The sequence below is a fragment of the Heteronotia binoei genome, chromosome 2 (genome assembly GCF_032191835.1).
Source record: "Heteronotia binoei isolate CCM8104 ecotype False Entrance Well chromosome 2, APGP_CSIRO_Hbin_v1, whole genome shotgun sequence".
Lineage (NCBI taxonomy): Eukaryota > Metazoa > Chordata > Lepidosauria > Squamata > Gekkonidae > Heteronotia > Heteronotia binoei.
Genome location: NC_083224.1, coordinates 154,097,862 through 154,117,887, shown reverse-complemented (window position 1 = coordinate 154,117,887; position 20,026 = coordinate 154,097,862). Strand labels below are relative to the sequence as shown.

The following is a 20,026-nucleotide window of genomic DNA, read 5'->3' as shown; positions in this document are numbered from 1 at the left end:
TCCAGAACATTCGACAAGGTTTTTGTTTTTCTGGGAGTGCACAACCAGAGTGTGCAAATAGAATGCTAGCAGTAGTTTTGTGTGGGACTGGTGCAAGAGGCAAAAGAGGGGAGGGGGTATGTTTGTATCTTTTTGCTTAAGATTGCTTGGTTCTTTAGCTGTTCGTGGTACGTTTGTTTTCCTGAAGCTTGTTTTTGTTCTAGCTGTGTGTTTTGCTACACTAGGAATGCTTCCATAAATTCTAAATCAGGGGTCCTCAAACTTTTTAAATAGGGGGGCAGTTCACTGTCCCTCAGACTGTTGGAGGGCCGGACTGCCATTACTGTACAAGGCCGCGGGCCGTCAGTTCTCCGTCTTCTGCTTCTCTCTCCCTTCCCCACACCACACACCCCGGCCTGGGAACTCACCTCACCTCGGTATCACCTCACATTCTGTCTCCGCCGCCTCAGCCCAGTGCCGGAAGTGTGCATTGCTAACGCGAGTTTAGGTCGAACGTCACTTCCGGTCCGATTTTGCCATAACCCGGTGGGCCGCATAAACGTCCTCAGCGGGCCACATTTGGCCCGCGGGCCGTAGTTTGAGGACCCCTGTTCTAAATAATGCAATTTCAATCCACTTCAGTGACCATTTGCAAGTGGATTTTGCCATTTCAAACAGTAAAATCCAGTTGCAAGGTAAATTGAAAGTGCATTATTTAGTGTGTGTGAAAGCACCCTATGTCTTGGTGGGAGGGACTGCTGCTGCTTGAGCTGAGTCACCCTGCATTGCCTGAGGCTTGGGGGTGGCGCCACAGCCATCAGCTGAGTAATCAGAATTCATCTCATAAAAATTCAGTTTTTTCCTGGGAACATGTAGCCAACATGAGAAAACATTGTGTATTAACCAGGGAGTTTGTTATGGAAGTTTGGTAGGGAAGTTTGAATGGAAGCAAAAAGAAACCCCAGTTACAAAGAATCTTGAAAAAAAGAATGCACAAGTTAAGCTCCTGTGTGAATGGCAAGGAAGTCAGGGCATGAGAGACGATCCCTCTCAGTACAGGAATAAATATAGTTGTGTGTGTTTGATGCCCAGAGCTCTTTGCTTTAAAAAGGATCAGATTTGTTCCCTCAAGGCTAGGTTTGCCAACTGGAGAAGCTGAGAGAGAAAGAGAGGTATGTGGATGAGACCTTCATAGACCTGTTAGAACTGTTCTGTTCTGGAACTGTCCAATGGAATACTCTCTATAGACATGACAGGAAATTGTGTATGGAGAGTATTGTTGCTCTGTTTATCAAATATGGAATAGAGTCAAAAATATAGACAACCTAAGGGGGATAAACATAGGTGGAGATAACTGGTCATCATGGTAACTTAAAACTTGGAGAGTGTACTATCACCTGCCTGATCTAAACTGTGAAGGTGATCTTGAGATACAGAAAGTAATCTTGAGAAACAGTTATGGTGATCTTGAGATACAGAAGGAAATAAGAGGCAAATGTGACAATAATGGATTACTTCAGCAACCTTCAGATTGATTAGGTGGATGTCTGGTTGAGTCATGAAATAGAGACAAGGAATCTGGGTATTATAAAAAGCTGTGTGTTGGTTGATCATGGAGCCTACTAGAGGAGTAGTGAAATGAGAAATAGTGATCTTGAACTTGGAGCTTAAGACCCAGCTCAAGATATAGCTGTTATTGTACAGTGCTATTAAGTTCAGCATTTATGTCAGTGGAAAGTTGTCCCCAAAGTCCAACACAATCACAGTTGATTTCAGAAGTCACAATATCAAGTGAGAAAGGGAATTATTTTACAATAACCTGTCAGGAGGGAGCTGGAAGAGGAAATCATGAGAGTCAAATCCCTTTAGGTTTCTTAGAAACTATTATAGCCATATGTTCTTAGGGGTGCTGAAAATGAATGTAGAATATTTCTGCTGTGGATATTCCTATGTGAATGCTTCAGTGTTTTCAGCTGTTACAAGAAAAGATGAGCAGAAAGAGGCAGAACAAGGAGATGTGGCAAGAGCACCAAGAAGAACATACAAGTGATCTTCAGCTGCTGCCTCTACAATTCATTTGCATTAGTGAGCAACCAGTATAAAATGGGCAGGGAGTTGATGCAGCAGTGGTGGGTAGATGGGACAGGAAAGGAGGGGATTTGTCCAAACATTTCTGAATCTAGAGGGCAGTGTACCAGATATTGTACAAACATGTAGGGTCTATGCAATGTGGATAAGGTATTCCACATACAGAGTTTGAATGGGGAAGAAGCACACAATTCATCCAGCTGTCCTTGTAGGGTTGCATTATTACTGTATAGTGTATAACAGGGGTGGCCAATGATATGAACATATGAACATATGAAGCTGCCTTATACTGAATCAGACCTTTGGTCCATCAAAGTCAGTATTGTCTTCTCAGACTGGCAGTGGCTCTCCAGGGTCTCAAGCTGAGGCTTTTCACACCTATTTATCTGGACCCTTTTTTTGGAGATGCCGGGGATTGAACCTGGGACCTTCTGCTTCCCAAGCAGATGCTCTACCAGTGAGCCACCGTCTCTCCCCGTGAGCATGGCCAATGGCTGGGACTGATGGGAGTTGTAGGCAAAAAAACATATGGAAAGCTACCGTTGGCCACCCCTGCTGTATAACATTGCCTTTCATCCTATAATAGTGCTAAAAAAATCAAAGGGTTTGAACAACTGCCAGAAATAGTTCATTAGGCAACCAAGGAAATGAGAAGCCGGTTCACATATTCCTTAGCCAGGTTACCACTACACATTCTGGAGTAGGAAGTGAATTTATTTCCTGACCATGCATACTGGGTATTATGTGATTCAAGCACAGATCCATAAACCTGCACAGTTTGTTCTGAAGGAGAAAGGAGAATTCAAATAGTTGTACCTACATGTAAAGCCCTCCTGTCACACATTCACCTCATGACTCAGTGGGGATCAGATTCCTGTTCCTTTAGCATGTATATGGGATTCTCTGCAGACAGACTGCTCCCAGATCGATGAAAGTGTAATCTAATCTACTATGGCATTATGCTAATCTTCTGAATTCTGTAACATGAGCTTTGTGCTGTGCATGTCGTAACTTTTAATTTTCTGAATGGGAATATCATGCATAGAAATGCCTGTTTGCAAGAAAATAGCAGTGTTAAATCATCCAAGCACAATTTTTCCATATCACAAAATAACATGGGAATCTTATTGAGAGGCTGGCATTGCAGCACTAATAATACTTGGGATGATGCTGTAAGAATTGCCTTTGTTCAGTAAAGGAGCTCATATTCAAGAGAGTTTTTTATTATTATGATCCAGTGTTCAGTTTATAGTAGATGTACATAATAGTTCAGTGCTTTTTAATATTTCACTGTGAAGACAAGTCAGAGTACATCTGTTTCATCCACTTATGTGTAAGGGAATTATTAGCTCAGATATAGACTTTTATAGACTGTAGTAAGGTAGCAAAAACATAAAATCAAGGCATACAAGAATGGGTGTTGTGATTATGAAACATCATTAGAACTTTAAAATAAGGAGCAGCATTATCACTGTTGATTTATGCAAATATTTTTTGCTGTCATTGATGGTACAAATCCAATAAAATTAGTTTATGCGAGGGAGTCCAGAGTATAATGGATAAGTTCTGTTGTAGTTTCAGTTAGCTAAATTTTGACTGTGTTCCAGTACTGCAACTCTGAATTTCATGGCACATCTGTAACCTCACTTTACTAAATGATTGTGTTTCCAAGAATTTTATTATCACCATGTCGGCATATTCAGAAGCCAGGTTCACCTAGGAACATGATAATGGAAAGTCACTTTGTGATGGCGTTGATATATCACAGATAAATATCAGACCATAGATATGATCCATGTACAAAATATATTCTATCAGTACAAGTTAAATCTGGATTCTACAACTGTCTTATGTAAAACCCTGCAAACAAAGAATTTCTAAATTGGTTGCATGTTTGCAAAATATTGAAGTCACTGAAAACTTGCTTGACTTTAGGTAAGTGTAGATATCACTACCAAAATGTACATTTTCTGGATCTGAATTCCACTTCCTTTCATTTGCAGTGATGCCAAAAGGAATCACAGACTCCTTATCAAAATGAATTCTATAATCAAAATCAAATCTCAAAGATGAGGCATGGGAATTTGCAAAATGAATTGCTATATTTCAGATTTATTTCATCTTGAATTTCAACTGATCCTGCCCTGGCGTGGAGGGCAGGATATAAATAAAAGTTTATTATTATTATTATTGAATGTGAGATAGTGATTGACTGTAAGTCTGTGAACTAATGTGAGCCAATGTGATAACAGTGATTAGTGTTTCTAACTCCAGCTTAGGGAAATCCATGTTCAAATTGCTACTCAACAGAAGCCTGTTGAATGATCTGGGCCTATTGCTTTCTCTCAGCCTAGCCTACCTTATAGTTAGTTTAAGGATAAAATAGTAGGAAAGACTTTGTATACAGGCCCAAGCTTCTTGGAAGAAGGGCAGGCTAAAAAAGAAAATATTTTGTATACCCTGATTTATCTGTGCAAACTAAAGAGACGGTCCAAGCACTGTATTGACAGAAGTATTTGAATTATTTAACATACAATAATAATAACTTGTGGTTAGCTCTAGAGATGGGGTGCTCTTGTATGAGTGAGCTTGGGGGGGGGGGGCAGGCAGGAACTACAATAGGAAGGGAGAAAGAGGGACATGTGAGCTCTGCTCACAGCTTGCTGAATCAAATAATAGTTTTGATGCCTCAACCTAATAATAAATAACTAGATGAAACAAGAATATATTACAGACAGGTGTGATCTGATTTAAGATGGGCAGTTATGTTTGTCTGTAGTAGTAGAAAAGAGGAAGAGTCCAGTAGCACCTTAAAAACTAACAAAATTTGTGGCAGGGGAGGAGCTTTTGTGAGTCATTGCTCACTTCAGATTCTAATACAGTATACTTGAATAAAAATGATTGTAGACTTATATTTGCTTGGAATTGTTAAATTAGGATGTTATAAGACAATATATATATATTTAAAATATATATATTTAAAAAATCTTCCTGTCTTTATCCCTTGTTCTTGCCCTAGCACTTAGCTAAATAGGTAGGCCTCTTTTGAAGTTCTCTCCTGAAAGCTTAGGCTTGCCAGTTCCCAGGTATAGGTGGGGGACCCCCCATTTTTGCAGGCTTCTCTCCACCACAAGCCCCACCCCAATAGCTACAATGTGCTTACAATGTGCACCCCAATAGCTACAATATGCAATAGCTACAATGTGCTTTACAATGTGCCTTTAAATCTCAGCAAGATTGTAGCTGTCGGGGTTGGGGGGGGACAAGCAGAGGAGAAGAGGAAGAGAAAAGATTGGATTTATATCCCACCCCTTACTACCCAAATGAGTCTCAGAGCAGTGTACAGTCTCCTTTCCCTTCCCCTCCCCACAACAGACACCCTGTGAAGAAGAGCTCTGTGAGAACTTGTGACTGACTCAAGGTGCATGTGAGAAGTGGGGAATCAAACCCAGTTCTCCCAGATAAGAGTCCACACACTTAACCACTACCCCAAACTGGCAGGAATGGCCACATTTTTGAGAGAGGAAGTGAGAGAGCCCAATTCCTTTCAGAAGCTGTTTGCATAGTAAAAGGGATAGTAAAGAGTTAACTGGAACCTGAATATGGGATAGAAGAAAACTTTACCCCCTAGACCTCTCTCTCTGTAAATTGGTTGAAATACAGCAGATTGTTGCATTCAGCAACTTCCGTAAGTAAAGCTATCTATACCATTGCCCCAGGGAGATCACAAAAGTGTGGGCATGCAGACTGTTTATTGTGTGTGTGTGCGTGTTCACTTTCATTTTACTGGAAGCGCAGCTGCTGTGCAACAATTTGAATGCAAAAAAGGAAGATAAAATGAAGACTGTATTCAGGGAAACTGCACTGCTGTGTTGTTGTTGTTTTTAGGGAATGATAAAGCCTCCCAGCTCCACCCCCAAAGTCTCCCAGCTTTACCCCAAAGTCCCCAAATATTTCCTGACTTTGGACGTGGCAATCCTATGAAAGCTGAAGCCCTGTCTATTTAGTTTCACCTTGTACACAGTGAGTCTTTACGGTATTAGTTTTTCACTACACTATACAAGCTCTTATGTACTGCAGGAGCAAATTCATAAGAGCTCTGCATTCAGAAACGCAGTGAAGTCACAGAACAGTCAAAATAATTTGGGTTTGTCATGGGACACTTAACTGCTATCAGGAAGGGAGGCAGGTCTGCTTCTCAGAGCCCCAGATGTTTTAATCTTCCTGTGCAAAAGAAGCTGCACCTACTTAGTTTAGCTGTTTGGTCTTTAAAAAATGGAAAGCCAATAAAATAGATAATAAGGCCTGTAATTCACCTCATTGCAGCTGATAATGTTTTCCTTTTCTCTTAGTCTTCTATATGTTTAACCGCCGCTAGCATTTGTCAGGACACATGTATTTTCATACTCCCTTTTGCCTCCTACCTGCCATCACTTCTATAGAACCCCTTCAGATTACACCTCCTTTCTATTCAGATTACCTCAGAAGGAATCAAAGGCTCCTTATCAACGTGCTCAACCTATCATCTTAATAGAATCGGCCTCCCAATGCACCATCATTTCTCTCCTGCTTACTTATTGAATAAATCATCTACTGGTGTCGTGTGATAAGGAGCAGGGAGCCTTTTAAATACAATACTTTATGACAGCTTGATGGAAGTGGCTCATACAGGTTTTTTTGTTTGCCTCTAAGAGAAATGGATTCTGGGCTAATCATACTATTCAAATCTATATAGAACATAATGAAATATCTAGCATTACAACTAAAATTTACAGATCTACAATACAAGCCCTGACCAGGATGGCCCGGGCTAGCCCAATCTCATCAGATCTCAGAAACTGAGCATGGTTGGCCCTGTTTAGTATTTGGATGGGAGACCACCAGGGAAGTGGGGAGCCACTATGCAGAGGCAGACAATGGCAAACCACCTCTGAACCTCTTTCGCCACAAAAACCCTACTGGGTCAGCATAGATTAGAAATTATCTAATCTATCTAATCTGTGACTTGACGGCACTTTCCACCACTACCTTGGCATTCATTAAAAATGATGATGTAATTAGGCCTTAGTTCTTCTGTTTTAGAAACCATGCAAAGATTTTAATCCCCCCCCCCCCAATCTACTTTTAGATAGATCAGGTTTGCCGGCTCAGTCAGACTTGTTAGCAACAATGATTCTCCTCCTACCATAACATGGCATAAAGTCTCTTTTCTGTTTCCTTTCTGTGGTGCATGGGAGGAAGCATGTTTTGGCTTACAGTATTCCTTCAGGCTATGTTCATCATGCAGGATGATGCAGTTCACAGCCCACTGTACAGAATGAGAGAACATTTTTTGGGGTATCTGTGTTGTCACTGTTGTTGACTTCAGTGAACAATATTTGATCAGATGAAAAACTGCATGACTGTGTGGGAAAGAGAAACTCATTCTGTGAAACCAATGTTTAAAGACCCCTTTATGTGTCAGCCAGCCCTAAATGGGTTTTTTTGCCCAAGTTAATGCCATGTATTTTTAACTAGCCTGTTGTTTCCTTCTGCTGTGCACACAGTTGTATAGGCCTAAATGATCAAAGGCAGCTGCTACAAAAACCTACTATGTAATCCTGAATGATTAATACTTCTAGCCTCCTCAGAATGAGCTAGAAATCTGAAGATATTCCGTTATATTTTACTATAAACTTCTCAAAAAGTAACTTCTCCTCTAAGTATACTCTGCTAGAACGGTGTGTGGAATTAAGAAAGGCAGGAGGAAAGGATGATAGCCACATACCTATCACTTTTGTTTTGAACTGGTAAAGGGAAGCTCTCTGCTAGCATACAAAGAAGGGAAGAAGAAAGCCAATGTAACTGCCAGGGCTTTTTTTGAGCAGGAAGGCACAGGAACACAGTTCCAGCTGGTTTAGTGTCAGGGGTGTGACCTAATTGCAAATGAGTTCCTCCTGCCACCATAACTACATTGTTTATGCTTATGGCTCCCCAGCTTCCCGCTATGGCAGGAGGTCTCCAGCTGACAGCCCTGTATTTCTGCTAGTTTACTGAGTGGTGACAGAAGAAAAATTAAAAAGTCACATTAGTGATGTTGCTATGTCACATCTGGGAGGAATCATAGAGTTTCTGGAGATTCCTACAGCTACCCTACGTCACTTCCAGGTTTTCCCCAGACGTGATAAAGTGAGATTGCTTGCTCCACGTTCTGGCCTCCAACCCTCATGCTGGTTGTCAGGCTCAGCCTGGCAACCCTTCTGATGCTCTTGGTTCAGATTTATTCCCAAGAAGCCTGTCTTTTGTCAGTTTCTCAGTGCAAGCTTGAAAAGAAGCTTGAGTGAATTATCCACATCATAGAATTTCTTTGAATGTCTTTCAATTGATCTTGTAAGCAACCTTGAGCTTACAAAGAAAGGTGGGATAAAAAATATTATAAACAAAAAATTGTGCTTTGCATTTATAAGAACCTAAGCTTAATTGCCAGGACATGTCCAGTTAAAGGAATTCAGGTATCAGGTTGGGAAAAGAGCTGTGCCTGGGAGTTTGGAGAACCACTCCCCAATTATGTAGAACAGTAATAGGATAGATAAATTGATGGTTTGGTAGTACAAGTGAGCATTATATGTTCATGTCATGGGGAAGTGCACCAGCAATAGAGGCTGGACCTAGACTGTTTGGCACCCTAGGCAAGGCTAACTACTTGCATCCCTCCACCTTGCATTGATAACGAATTTTCGACAACAGATGGATTGTGGGGAATATGAAAAACAAAAACCTTGAAATTGCTCTCTGACCTGGATAGCCCAGGCAAGCTTGATCTTGTCAGCTGAGCAGGGCCAACTCTGGCAAGTATTTGGATGGGAGACCTTCCTTGAAATAATAAAGTTGGGCGGGCAGGCTATATTCAGCCACGTCTCTGAATAATTGACATACCCAAGGTCATTCCAGCTGCTGCAAGTGGAGGAGTGGGGAATCAAACCTGGTTCTCCCAGATAAGAGCAATGTTCCCTCTAAGCTGTGGAGTCTTGTGAGCAGAAATTCTACTTTGTGAGCTATTAGAATTAAAGTTGTGAGCTACTAGCATTACAGTTGTGAGCTACTGCATAAATTTGTTTGCTCTGAGGCCATATTTTTTGTGAACTAAGACAAAAATGTGAGCCAGAGACTAAAAAACTGTGGGGATTGCTGGCAGTACTGGACCACCCATTAGGCAAACCTAGGTGATTGCCTATGGTGCCAAAGGTCGATTGGTGAAGAATCATGTGCCAGCACCACCCACATGACTCTGTCAATTCCCTTCCCTCTAGCTGAGGGGCAGCTCTTCAAGACATGTTCTATGGCTCCTGGAGGTCTTGATGTGGAGAAGGAGGTAATAGGCAAGCTTGCAAGCTCCTCTGCTCAATCACAGAGGTTGCTGGGGGAAAAGAGAGCACAAGCATGGGAAAACAGAGATAGTGGGGAGAGTGTGCAGCCCCCTAGCCTTGGACTCAAGTTGAGGAGTGAATGAGAGCTGAAGGAGAGTGAAGGAGGGACAGACCTGGCTTCAAAAACAGCAGAAAGAGGTGATTCAGAGAGTTGGATGGCTAGCCAAGGCACACATGTATGCTCTTTCTCCTTCCCTTGGCTGGGTCAGGAGGCTGCTGGAGGGAGGTCAGGCAGGGGGACGGGCACCCTGCCCAGTAGCCCTTTAGATCAGGCCTCATAGCAGCAGTCCTCATACCACTGCCACGGGACCAGCTGCTGCCGGCTCCTGCAGCACCAAGAGTAGAGCTTCGAGCTGGGACTCCAAGAGCTGAGTCTTTCTACAACATCTGGATTTTTTCCTTTCTGTTTAGCAATGGGGGGAGTGGGGATGGGAAAGAGAGATTGCTCATCACTCTCTTCTATGGGGTGTGGAAAGAGGGGCTGCTAATTGCTACATCAGGCCTTGCACTGGGTTGTGTGGCTGTGGGGGATTGGTGTCTGAGTGTGTGTGAACTGTTGCATACTGGAGCTGCCTGGCTTTTCTATTTCTTTGGCAAGAAGTTCCTGCTGCTTTGTTCTATTGCTTCAAACCACCTGGTTCTATCTGCTGTTTATAGGCTTTCCCATCCAGCCCACCTCCCTCCCACCCATGTGGCCCTTTTGTGTTCCCTCTAAACTGAGTTAGTGTGAGCTAGCTCACCGTTTTTTATATTTATTTGCTTGTTTGTTTATTTGATGTATTTAGATACCACTTTTCAACCAGATTATCTCACAATTGAACTCTTAACTGAGTTACTTGACTGAGTTACTGAGAGAGCCAATTTGGTGTAGTGGTTAAGTGGTCAAGACTCTTATCTGGGAGAACCGGGTTTTATTCCCCACACTTCCGCTTGCAGCTGCTGGAATGGCCTTGGGTCAGCCATAGCTCTCACAGAGTTGTCCTTGAAAGGGCAGCTTCTGTGAGAGCTCTCTCAGCCCCCACCCATCTCACAGGGCGTCTGTTATGGGGAGGAAGGTAAAGGAGATTGTGACGGGATATAAATCCAATATCACTATCTTCTTCTTCTTCTTCTACTACTACTACTACTACTACTACTACTACTACTACTACTACTACTACTATTGTAAATCTGTACAAATGTTCCAATCTGAAAACCTTTATCCTACCCTTTGCTGCACAGCTGAAGAAAAAAACAACCATGACAAGTGCAGGCCCTGATCTCAAAGGGCTGCCAGGGCTGCTATGTGCTTGAAAAAGATGACACCACTGCACTGTACAGAAGCACCAGACAGTAGGTTTTTTCCACAATTCAAAGACAGTTGAGTAGGTGAAGCCACAGCATGAGAGTCTTAAGCTATGTGTTACTCATGCAACTTCAGAAACACAAGCAAAAGCACCTTCTCTTTATTGGTTTATTTCTGTAGTGTTTCACTGTCAGTATCTGCATTCTCTTATGACAGCAGCTGCCACCAAATGATATCCTTGCTTTGAATTCTCCATAAAGTATGTTAACCCTTAGCCCATGACATTATGTCATCACAGTAGACTTGCCCCTGCCAAGGAGGTACAATTGGCCAAGGGAATACATGACAGGTGACTTCCCTCATTTGAAAGAGCTATACATAGGGACAGTGTAGGGTTGCCAAGTCCAATTCCAGAAATATCTGGGAACTTTGGGGGCGGACCCAGGAGACTTTGGGGGTGGAGCCAGGAGACATTGGGGTGGAGCCAGGAACAAGGGTGTGACAAGCATAATTGAGCCCCAAGGGAGTTCTGGCCATCACATTTAAAGGGACAGCACACCTTTTTAAATGCCTTTCTTCCATAGGAAATAATGAAGGATAGGGGCACCATCTTTTGGGGCTCATAGAATTGGACCCCCTGGTCCAATCGTTTTGAAACTTGGGGGGGGAGTATTTTGGGGAGAGGCGCTAGATGCTATACTAAAAATTTGGTGCCTCTACCTCAAAACATAGCCCCCAGAGCCCCCAATACCCGCGGATCAATTCCCCATTATTCCCTATGGGAATCGTTCTCCATAGGGAATAATAGAGTGCCCAGTAGACATTTCCCTCCCCCCACCACACTTTCTAAAGTGGAGGGAGAGCCTCCAAACCAGGGAATCCCCTGCCCCCTCCCTCTCTCACACAAATACTTACTGGGTCTTGTTCCTGCAGAACTTTACTTGTTCTGAAAACTAAAGCAAAACAAAGGGAGGGGCCGTTCTCCAAAGCCCTTCCTGTTTCCTGCTTCCTGCTCAGCCTTAAAGGCACGTATTTTAAAAACGGACCTGCAGGAGCTCTAAAACTACATGGTGATTGTGGGGGGCGGGGCTTCCCCCGCCGGCCAGCTGGCTGGGGGCGGGGAGAAGCCTGTAAAAACGCTAGGACCTGGGGATTGGGAGGCCTAGGACAGTGGGGTGCCGTATTTGGTGGCAACTGAAAGGTAACATGTACTTTCTCCTGAGTAAATCTGCACTGATTGTATAACTTGGCCTCTTGCATATTGTGGAGTTTTGGCTGATTCAGTGTCTCACATTAAAGATGATATTACATTGATGACAGACAATATTACTCTGATTCATTGGCCTGTTTTTCATCACACCGGCGAGTACATTTTTTGCACATCTAATGATTAGAGGACTCACTATCTCTTAGTGTCACATTCTGTGTAGGCCACTTTTGTTCCTTTTCAGCACCTGTGTAACTGAGCAACCATGAAGTCCAATAATTACGGATCCTTTTTATAGAGAAAATGTGCTTCTTAGGAATTGGCTTCACTTTGATCCTCCATGTATCATTTTAAGGCTGACGCTGCTTTGTGAGGATGACAAAGAGCAGGGCCAATAGCATGATTAAAAAGTATGAGGCTTTTAGATTTGCAGAGCCTCTGTGCTAGATTCTTGACCCTCTGATTGAAAATCCCAGTGAGGCTTGCCATGGGCATATTAAATATGGTAGCATATTTAAGATTTTATATTGTAATAATATCCAATCAAACAGTTTATGTTTTAAAATGTCACCAGGACCTAGACCCTTTCTCATTCAGTCAGCCCATCAGTGTAAAAGCTGGAAGCAAAAGAGCTTCTTTAGACAGGCCAAAAGTCTTGACTATGCTCAAGTGACTTTAACCAGTTTCTCAGTAGCAGTTGCTCCACCCCCAGGTTTCTGCTTTCCTTGGCTCAAGTGATCAATTCCCCACCAGTTGCTGCACAGGCCTCACTGCTCCCTCCAATTTTCCCTGAGGCTTCCTGATCCCTGGTGGAGAATCAATTGGTTGAGCTTCAGAAAGCATAAGCCTAGGGGCAGAGCAACTGCTTGTGAGGAATTGGTGTTTATTTTCTTTGAAAAGCAGCCTCTTCCTATGCGATTAAGCTAATTGCTTCTGAAAGTCTTCTCAGTTATGCAAAAGGTTAAGTATGTGTGTTGCGGGAAGTTTGAGCTGCTATTCAAAAAAATGCCATTCAAGCCACCCTGGAAGCATGAGGAACCAATTTTTGATACTTTGGATCCTGACCATTCATTTAAAGGTATGATTAATATAGATAAGTAATGAAATGCACTCTGATGATACTTTAAGAATGCTTTCGAATCCTTCCCATTTCATCAAACTAACTTTCCAATGTTCTTTCAATATATATCAATGCAAACCTCCTTGGTAGGTGAATGTTGCATCACAATCTATAGTGTTGAACAATCAGATGTTAAAACAAGACTTGCATTATCAGTCCTTGCACAAGGAAGTGGAAGACAGTCCAAGATTAGCAGTGGCTGTTTTTCAGTAATTAATGAGAACAGGGTTGATTCCCTAGTGCTCATTCTTCTGAGTTGTGCTAGTTTGGTTTTAATCAAGAATTGGGTTCATATAATATAATCCCGTAGTTAATTCACATTTGATCCAGTTCATAATGTTTGGCTGTACTGTAAATCATATATGTTTCACAGACATTCTGGTCTGCTCAGAGTTCAGTGATCCTGTGTTCAGTGGAGCCATCTGCTTTACATCTGCATGTGTACAAAGTGTTTAATGTAACTGAAAAGTAGTGGGTCAGACGCTATAGTGATTCCAGCATATATCTTTTATTAGTGAAAACCCAACTGAAAACACATGCGGCTAGCTGCAACTATATATACAGAAACTCCACCCAAAACACACCTCCAGAAATAACCCAACAGAAAAACAGGTGTTCAGAACCCTCATTTGTATGGTCTTCATTCAAATGGATATTACCTAATTGGCTGGTTCAGCAAGAGCAGCCACTCTGAGTGTAGTTGCAAGGAGCCTCTCAAACAATGGGCTTCAGTCAAATGGATAGTACCTGACTGGCTGGCTCAGCAAGGGTGGCCAATCTGAGTGCAGCTGCAGGGAGCCTCTCCAATAAAGGGTCTTTGTTTGAAGCTCCCAGTATACTACATTAACTCTTATTCTTAGTGAAAGTATTTTTGATTGCACTTGATCTGCATGAAATTTTATAATAAGCCTTTAATTTACAGAAGGGTAGTTTTCTGTATGAAAATTTAAACTGGGATATGCCTGAGCCATGGCCAGGTAATAGTTGCCTGATTTATTGTAGTATGAAATCCCTATGCATTTCACTGTGCAGGCTTTGTTAGCAGGAATCAGAGCATTCACCCCAGCAATTTTTTTTTTAATTAGCACTAGGTGAATGCTCTGATTCTCCCTGACAAAGCCTGCACAGCGAATAGGGACTTTGTACGATAACAGATCAGTCAACTATCACCTGGATTCCCCCCACCTTTTTGTTCTGTTGGCACATTGCTGGGGGCAGTCCATTTCCTCCTACATGTCTTACAAGCCATCTGAGTTGTAAGCTATCATGACCAATAAAAGTATTCTGTTGGCACATGAGGTCTCCAATGAAGATTTATTTGTTGGCATATTATTCCATTTATTTTCAGCATGTTCGTTTATGATGCATTCCCAAATCTGAATGTCTAAAATCTTCAAATATGTAACTCACTTTGGACTAGTTTCCTGGTATCATTTACAAGTTTGGAGGGATTTGTTTCCAGCACACCTCACATTTAGTCATTTATTGACAATGTGACTTCAGGTAGTCAAATACTGTGTTTGATTTGTCTCTCATCTGAAATGCAAGGAGCAAAGAATTGATTTTATCTTGAATTGTTACAGGGTGAACCTGGAGAAGCTGGTAACCCCGGACCTCCTGGAGAAGCTGGCACAGGTGTAAGTGCTGCTCTTCTATTATTGTCATTGTGGAAAAAGCTTTTTGGTGATATATTGTAAAGGCAATAGCCATATTTTTTATTTAATCTTTGCATACTATCTGGAGAAAAATATAGGGGGCCAGGTTCTTGGGCTTGCTTTATCCACCTTGTTAAGATTAGCTGATTAAAATTGCTCATGGTTACTAGTTATGGTGATTAAATGTAGTTGTGATTAAATGTCGCCTGACTAGCCTTTTAGGCAGTATTGCAAGCTAGCATGAGGAGACTCAATATTTCAAGTGGTAGAATTGTTGATTAGATCTTCACATCACATGTACGTCTCCAGATCTTTGCCCTGCTCCACAACTTAAATTTTCACCCAATGGCTCAGATTCAGCACTGACTTGTGGGGGGAAACAGAAGATATAGTTTAAGCAAGGAACTGCAGGAACATATAGCATTTTAATATTCTTTTAATGAAGCAGCATGCATATTATATGGATAATGAAATGTGGGAAAAAATAGTTCACATGATTTTCTTTTGCTTTTTAAAATTGGGTCAGAAGGGACACCTGCATGCAGAGAAGGCAGTCCAGTCCAGTTCCTTTCTCTTAGTGCAATCAAATAGGCAGGCATAAATTTTAATGCTTGCACTGGAAGTGTTGCACATGTAAGAATATTCTGTGGGATCCAACCCAACATTTGCTTATTTGCCTGTGACTCAAGGGGTCCTCTTGGGGTCCTATTCCTAACTGTGTTGCTCATGACTTTTTCCCTAGAGGGCTCTGATTTTTGTTATATCTGTTCAGCAATGCCTCCAAATCAGGTTCCATAATATGTTTATTAAGAGCACAGCCAAATAGCCACTAAAATACATTCCTACATCTGGATTCACTCCCACATCCTACATCCAACCTCCTTCCATAACAGTTCTCTTAAAGAAACATACACACATCTACACCACAACTTGTCTTCCCTAGAAGACACCCTAGATTGGGTGTGGTCTTCGGGTCAGAGTTCTACAGTTTTGTTCTTGGCAAAAGGGCATTTCCTAGTTATAACACTGACCATGATCAAATTCACCAATCAAATGAATATTCTTAAGATTATGATAGTGAAAATCTTTTCATTCGTCATAATGACCTGTTTTATCAATAAATTCCTCTATGATTAATTTTGCCTCTTTTCTATAATGAGATGCATGCATTAAACAGCCCATTCAACAATGACCTTCTGAGTCAAATGCAGGTTCAAAACTTCCTATATTCTGTTGATTGGGGGGCGGGGAGGAGATCTATATATGGTATTTAAGTAAAATCTGTATGATAAAAATATGTCATATTTTGAAATCTAACAACAGGCTATTTTCTCTCTTACTCATTTGAAATGTATCAGTTCTATAAATCAATTGCTATTGTGTGTGTTCTTATCAGGGTCCAAAAGGAGAAAGGGGTGAAAAAGGTGAGGCTGGGCCACCAGGAGCAGCTGGACCTCCTGGTATTAAAGGACCTCCAGGTGATGATGGACCAAAGGGCAATCCAGTAAGTGAGTTTGCTTATTTAGGGATAAGGCCATTGGTTTTAAAATGATGGATGATCATGAAATCCCACGAAAGCAGATTTTTAAGTGAAATCTTGCCCCGCCCCCACTATATTTCAGTAACCCAATCTTGGGAAAATATGTGACAAAGAAGAGCACAGGTGTTGCAACAGAGAAACAAAACACATGAAGCCCTTCAAAATTAGCTGTTGTAAACTGAAAAACACACTTCTAAAAATAAATTTTCAGCTACATTTGAAGTAACTTTATTTACTTTTCTTTCCATTTCTTTGTCACAGAAGTGCAAAGTTATATTCTTCAGAACCATAAAAGCAGAAAATCTACTAGTCCCCATCTGAGCTGATCCTTTGTATGCTGAATATCTTCTTTTAAAACATTTTTCTAACATAGTGAAAGAGTTTGTTTATTTTGTTTTTTAAAAAATGCTTCAACATGTCTGCACTTTTCACAATCTCTTTCTGATTCTTGTGTTAATGGAAGTTTGTATCCATGAGATCCACAGAAAATGGGAAGGAACATTCTCTCATTAAACTTTGGAATCTATTCCCTCACATTCTGTTGTTGCTGTTGTTAACATTTCTATGCTCCCTTTCTTACAAAGTCCCCAAGGTGGCAAACATTTCAAACATTAAAAATATTTCAGAATATTAAAACATTTCAAAAATATTAAAAATAGGGTTTAAAATGCATCTTTTTCAAACTTATTTAACTGACAGAACAACACCCCTGTATTAAAATCGGAATTATAATCAAGATGGAGCTGAGGAAATGTGCTGATCTCTCGTTTAAAACATAATAAAATCCATTTTGTTGGCTTATAATTTTAACACTGTATAGAGATCATTTGTTGTTTATTTCCATAGTAGTTCTAATAATTTCAGTAACAATTTTTCTGTTCAGAGTTATTTGTTTCTGGAATTGAAAGATAGTATTGGTCTTACCTTGTTTTCTAATTTGATAGGGTCCTGTTGGCTTCCCTGGTGACCCTGGTCCCCCCGGTGAACCTGGGCCTGCTGTAAGTATCTTAAAATGCATTTGAGTAACAATTATAATTAAAAAGTGATGCTGCAGTCCCAGTGGCTTCAGCGAAAGTTGGATCTTCTGCAGGTATTATTCACACTTGGCTACATTTTCATTTATTTGCAACATTTATATCCCGCTTTTCTGCCCAGGGAGGACTAGCTAGCAAGGCTGCTAGTGTTTAAAACCAACATAAAAACATAATAAAAATGAACCATACAATCAATTAAACCCTACAGCTAATAATGCATATATCAAAGAGAAGACAGCACATTAAAACATACAGCAGGAAGGAGAGATTTATAGGTGAACGCTGAAGGGGAAAAAAACAATTCTTCACCCACAGGTAGAGACAGTGATAGAGAGGGACAGATGAATATCCCTGGGAACAGACCTCCATAATTTTGGCGCCACAGCTTAGAAGGCCATTTCTCAGGTTGCCACTCATCTAGTTTCAGAAGGGAGGGGCAGCTGATATAGGACCTCAGACCATAGTGGTCGAGGGGTTCACACAGAAGAAGATTGTCTTTAAGGTATTCTGGTCCTAAATAATATTAAAGGTCAAAAGGCTTTAAAGGTCAACACCAGTACCTTGAATTGGGCTCAGGAGCCAGCAGAAATGGACCAAGACCAGAATGATATAATCTCTGTGACCCAGTCCTGCCAACATTCTGGCTGCAGCATCCCATATTAATTGAAGTTTCTAAACACTTTTCAAGGGTAGCCCCACATAGTGTACGTTACAGCGGTCCTATATTGATGTTAGCAGGGCATACACCACAATGAACAGATCTTTTTTGCCCAGGAAAAGCCACAGCTGGTTAACCAGCTGTTTTTGGGGAGATTTAGGATTGGTTCCTATAATCGGCTCTTTTTCTAGCAGGAGCTCCTCTGCATATTAGGCCATGGCCCCCTTGTGTAGCCAATCCTCCTGGAGGTTACAGTAGGCCCTGTACTAAGAGCCCTCTAAGCTCTTGGAGGATTGGCTACAACAGCGGACTATGACAAATAACTGCGGTCTGCTTGCTGTAATATCAGAGCCACAAAATTCCACAAAATAGCATTGCTATTTTTTTAAAAAAAATCAGGTGGGCAACCATGTTGGTCTGAAGCAGCAGGAAAAAAAGTTCACATCCAGTGGCAACTTTAAGATGAACAACATTTTCTAATGGATAAGCTTTCACGTGCATGCATGCTTATACCTTGAATAAAACTTTGTTGGTCTTGAGGATGCTATTGAATTCAAACTTTTTTCTAATTTTTTTATGGAAGTGAAGCTCTGATCTTACTCAGTTCTAATGCCAGTGTGCTCATGCTTTGAATAAACGGGGTTTTTTTTAAAAAAAAAAATTCAACTAGTGTATCACCGAAACTGACTCAGCAAATGTCAAGCCCATGCATTATTATCTGGTACATTTCTGCTATTGAAGCTAAACAGGGCTCTCTCTTTAAGTTGGGAACAATCTGCAAGCCACTCTGAGCTCTTCAGAGGTAGAGGAGGATATGTTCAGTAAATGAATAGGTTTTAATAGCAATTTCTGAGAATCTATAGTGGTCCTCAAAAGAGTGCCATCTTTCTGGGTAGGTCATAAAGTGCAGCTGTGCTAAGTGATGTGAACTTTATTTTCTTTACTTTTCTGACTCTTGTAGGGCACTGATGGTACAGGAGGAGACAAAGGTGAAGATGGTGACCCAGGCCAACCTGTAAGTATACTTGGGAAAACATGTAATTTTTTCTTAACAGGAAAAAAATGAAAGAATAAGCAATCACTGTAGATAATTAGCACTAAATGACCTCCCCAACTAATTTGATAGCCAGAAAGATACATTAGTTTCCTCCAATTTAAATTTGGTTCATACAGCACAGCACTGTCCTAAGATCAGCCAAGACAGAGCCAAGCATTTTGCTTTGTGTACTCTATGAACATGCAGGAATTCAGTGATGGGATTGTAGAATTATATCCTTCTATGCACATTATATCCTTCTATGCACATTAATTTCAATGGACTTAGAAAGGTAAAACTATGCATTCTCAGATGTATGTGTGGACAGATTATAAGAAGGTGTTTAAAGAGAATTTGATGACTTCCCATTCCCTGTGGAATCTGTGACTTTCTCCCCCCTTTGAACAGTAGATGGCCATGCAATATCACAAACTTCTGAAAATACCATCAATTTTGTAAACAATTTGCCAAGTAGTATAGGAGGGGTGCTTCTCAAGAAACACAAGGTCAAAGTTCCCTTAGGCATGTGGAAATAGCTGGAGCCAGATATAATGAATCCTTAATTGCAAGGGGAGTCTTCTGCATATTTTGATATTGGGAGGCATAATTGGAGAAGATACAGTGATGCCACTGTAGTACTATATAAGAAGAAGAATTGGAACTCTGTTAGTTGCTGAGGAGACCAGTTGATCAAACAGCATGTATATATGTCGTAAAAAGCCTGAAGCATGATGGAAAAGAACAGCTTGCTGTCCTTTGCCAATTATTTCATATAATTGCGTTGCACACCATTTCTTACTTAGTTCACCACAGAGGATGCCAGATCAAACATTGTTGAAATTGTGATGCTCATTTCTGCTCTTCAATAGAACTCAACAGAAACTATGTCCTACTAATACTGATAACTTATTATTGCAGGGTCCACCAGGTCCTTCTGGTGAAGCAGGCCCACCTGGACCTCCTGGAAAGAGAGTAAGTCCTCTACAGATTCTCCCCCCCCCCCCCGTCATTTGACCCT

At 41.2% G+C, this 20,026-nt stretch overlaps 1 protein-coding gene across 4 annotated transcripts in view; it reads left to right on the top strand.

Moving 5' to 3' along the window:
- Positions 1-20,026, top strand: part of COL11A1 (collagen type XI alpha 1 chain) — a 335,777-nt gene that overhangs the window by 281,784 nt on the left and 33,967 nt on the right. For all 4 annotated transcript variants that reach the window (XM_060232292.1, XM_060232289.1, XM_060232291.1 and 1 more), the window contains 5 exons: positions 14,669-14,722; positions 16,137-16,244; positions 17,225-17,278; positions 18,934-18,987; positions 19,927-19,980. In XM_060232292.1, coding sequence (XP_060088275.1) covers positions 14,669-14,722; positions 16,137-16,244; positions 17,225-17,278; positions 18,934-18,987; positions 19,927-19,980 — 324 coding nt within the window. The remainder of the gene's footprint in view (positions 1-14,668; positions 14,723-16,136; positions 16,245-17,224; positions 17,279-18,933; positions 18,988-19,926; positions 19,981-20,026) is intronic.